Raw genomic sequence first — 2,698 nt, 5'->3', positions numbered from 1 at the left:
TGTTTTTGCAAGGTACAAAGTGTGCCATCTTGCTAAACCTGTCTACCACCACCATGATGGAATCCTTACTTCTCTGTGTCCTAGGCAAGGCCACAATGAAGTCAAGGCTCACATCATCCCATGGTTTACTAGGAACAGGTAGGGGCATGTAGGGACCAGGCCTGAATTGACTCTTGGACCTTTGGCAATGGCCACACCTTTGAATAATGGCTTGTACATCAGTTAGCATCTTTGGCCAGTAAAACTGATCTTGCAGGATTTCAAGAGTTTTGTTAATTCCAAAGTGTCCAGCTAGTTCATTAGAGTGGACCTCCCTGATGAGGAGATCCCTTGTTGAGCTCCCTGGAATGCATAGCCTGTTTCCCTTGAACAAGAAGCCCTGTTGCAATATTAATTTACTGGGTTTTCCTTCCTTGCAGTTGTGGTAGTCTACTGAGAAATCAGGATCCCCAGCATACTGTTCTTTGATCATTTCAAAACCAAGGACTCTCCCTTCCAGCAGGGCCAACACATGGTGTCTTCTAGAAAGGGCATCTGCTACAATGTTGTGTTTTCCCTCCTTGTAGCTGCTAGTGAAAGAGAAAGCCTGTAAAAACTCCACCCACTTGGCATGCCTATGGTTCAATTTATGTTGGCCATTGATGAATTTGAGGGCTTCATGGTCAGAATGTAGGACAAAGGGTTTGGGTTTCAAGTAATGTCCCTAGTGAGTTAGAGCCCTAATCATGGCATAGAATTCTTTGTCATAAGTGGAGTAGCCCAATTTGGCCCAATTGAGCTTCTCACTGAAGAATGCCACAGGTTTCTTCTCTTGGGTTAGCACTGCTCCTATGCCTACCCCACTTGCATCACATTCAACCTCAAACAGTTTCTCAAAATCAGGTAATGCCAGGATGGGTGCTGAACAAATCTTTTCCTTGATGGTTTCAAAGGCAGCCTGTGCTGTGGGGGTCCATCTAAAATCTCCCTTCTTGAGACACTCGGAATGGGAGCAGCCAGTCTTTGAAATTTTTATAAACCTCCTATAGAATGAGGCTAAACCATGAAAACCCCTGGCCTCAGTAATATTGGTTGGGACAGGCCAGGATTTGATGGCCTCTACCTTCTCTTGGTCCACTAAGATACCCTGGCCAGAGACAATATATCCCAGGAATGACACTTCAGGGACCATGAATGAGCATTTTTCTAATTTCCCAAAGAGTTTGTGCTTCCTGAGAGTTAAGAACACTGCCCTCAGGTGCTTCAAGTGTTCAGTAGTGCTAGAGCTGTACACTAGTATGTCATCAAAGTATACAACTGCAGACACCCCAATAAAAGGCCTCAACACCTCGGTCATGAGCCTCATGAAGGTGCTAGGTGCATTAGATAACCCAAATTGCATGACAAGCCACTCATAAAGTCCCAGTTTGGTTTTAAAAGCTGTTTTCTACTCATCACCCTCTTTAATTCTGACCTGATGGTATCCCTGTCTTAGATCAATCTTGGAGAAGGTCTTTGCTCCACTTAGTTCATCTAATAGGTCATCAAGTCTGGGAATTGGGAACCTGTACTTGATGGTGATGTTGTTTAGTGCTCTGCTATCTACACACATCCTCCAAGTGCCATCTTTTTTTGGAACCAACAGAGCTGGTACTGCACATGGGCTTAGAGATTCTCTGACATAACCTTTACTCATAAGGTCAGCTATTTGCTCTTGCAGTTCCTTAGCAGTACCAGGGTCACACCTATAAGCAGGTTTGTTAGGCAAGGTTGCTCCCGGGAGGAGGTCAATTTGGTGTTCAATCCCTCTCAGAGGGGGTAATCCAGGGGGAAGTTCAGTGGGGAAGACATCTTTGAACTCTTCCAGAATCCTTTTGAGAGGTTCAGGTTGGGGAACACAAGAATGCACCTTGATTTCTTTGGGAATGACAGCAAAAATGAGGGTTCCTTGGTTGAGCTCTTGTAGTACCTCATGCTCCCTGAGTAGTAAGGTTCCATTAATCTAATTTGTGGGAGCTTTCTCACTAGATTTGGGGGGTGTAGCCAGGGCCAAAGGAGTGAGGGTGATCCTTTGCCCATCTTTGGTGAAGGAGTAGGTGTTGTTCCTCCCATGGTGTACAATGCTCCTGTCAAATTCCCAAGGCCTCCCTAACAGGATGTGGCAGGCATCCATGGGAATGATATCACACATAACCTCATCAGTATAGGCTTGCCCAATAGAGAAGGAGATGAGGGCCTGCTCGTTCACAGCAATCTCAGAACCTTGACTAAGCCACCTGATCTTATAAGGGTGCTGATGTTCCCTGGTGGGAAGCTTGAGCTTCTCTATCAATGTAGTGGAGGCTACATTAGCACAACTGCCCCCATCTATGATTAGGTGACAAACCCTACCTTGTATAGTGCACCTGGATTGGAAGATCTGTTGTCTCTGACTTTCTTCTAAGCTTTGAGTGTGCACAACCCTTCTGAGTACCATCTTTGGACCTTCATCGGGGGCCGATGCTCGCTCTCTATCGATTGTCCCCGACTTCCTCTTCTGTGGACTCCTCAAAGGGGCCTTCCACTTCAATATCCCCATCCTCTTCCATAAGTTGGATTTCCATTGCAGTGAGGGTTCTTTTGGTGGGACATTCTCTACTGAAATGTCCATAACCCTGACATTGGTAACACCTTCTCTTCAGGTCACCAGGAGGAGACCTACTGATGCTGGCCTTCCCTT

General features: G+C 45.9%; 1 protein-coding gene across 1 annotated transcript; it reads right to left on the bottom strand.

Annotated features, from left to right (window-relative positions):
* Nucleotides 1–1,426: 1,426 nt before the first annotated feature.
* On the bottom strand, nucleotides 1,427–2,455 carry LOC141639743 (uncharacterized). Its single transcript, XM_074448790.1, has 2 exons — nucleotides 2,055–2,455; nucleotides 1,427–1,958 (listed from the first exon to the last, which is right to left on the bottom strand). Exons 1-2 carry the CDS (start codon nucleotides 2,453–2,455, stop codon nucleotides 1,427–1,429), a joined length of 933 nt encoding a protein of 310 aa, XP_074304891.1.
* Nucleotides 2,456–2,698: the final 243 nt, after the last annotated feature.

Source organism: Silene latifolia, unplaced genomic scaffold, assembly GCF_048544455.1.
Source record: "Silene latifolia isolate original U9 population unplaced genomic scaffold, ASM4854445v1 scaffold_57, whole genome shotgun sequence".
In the NCBI taxonomy this organism is placed as follows: domain Eukaryota; kingdom Viridiplantae; phylum Streptophyta; class Magnoliopsida; order Caryophyllales; family Caryophyllaceae; genus Silene; species Silene latifolia.
The sequence above is the reverse complement of the archived record's forward strand: the minus strand, read 5'-3'. Positions and strand labels throughout refer to the sequence as shown.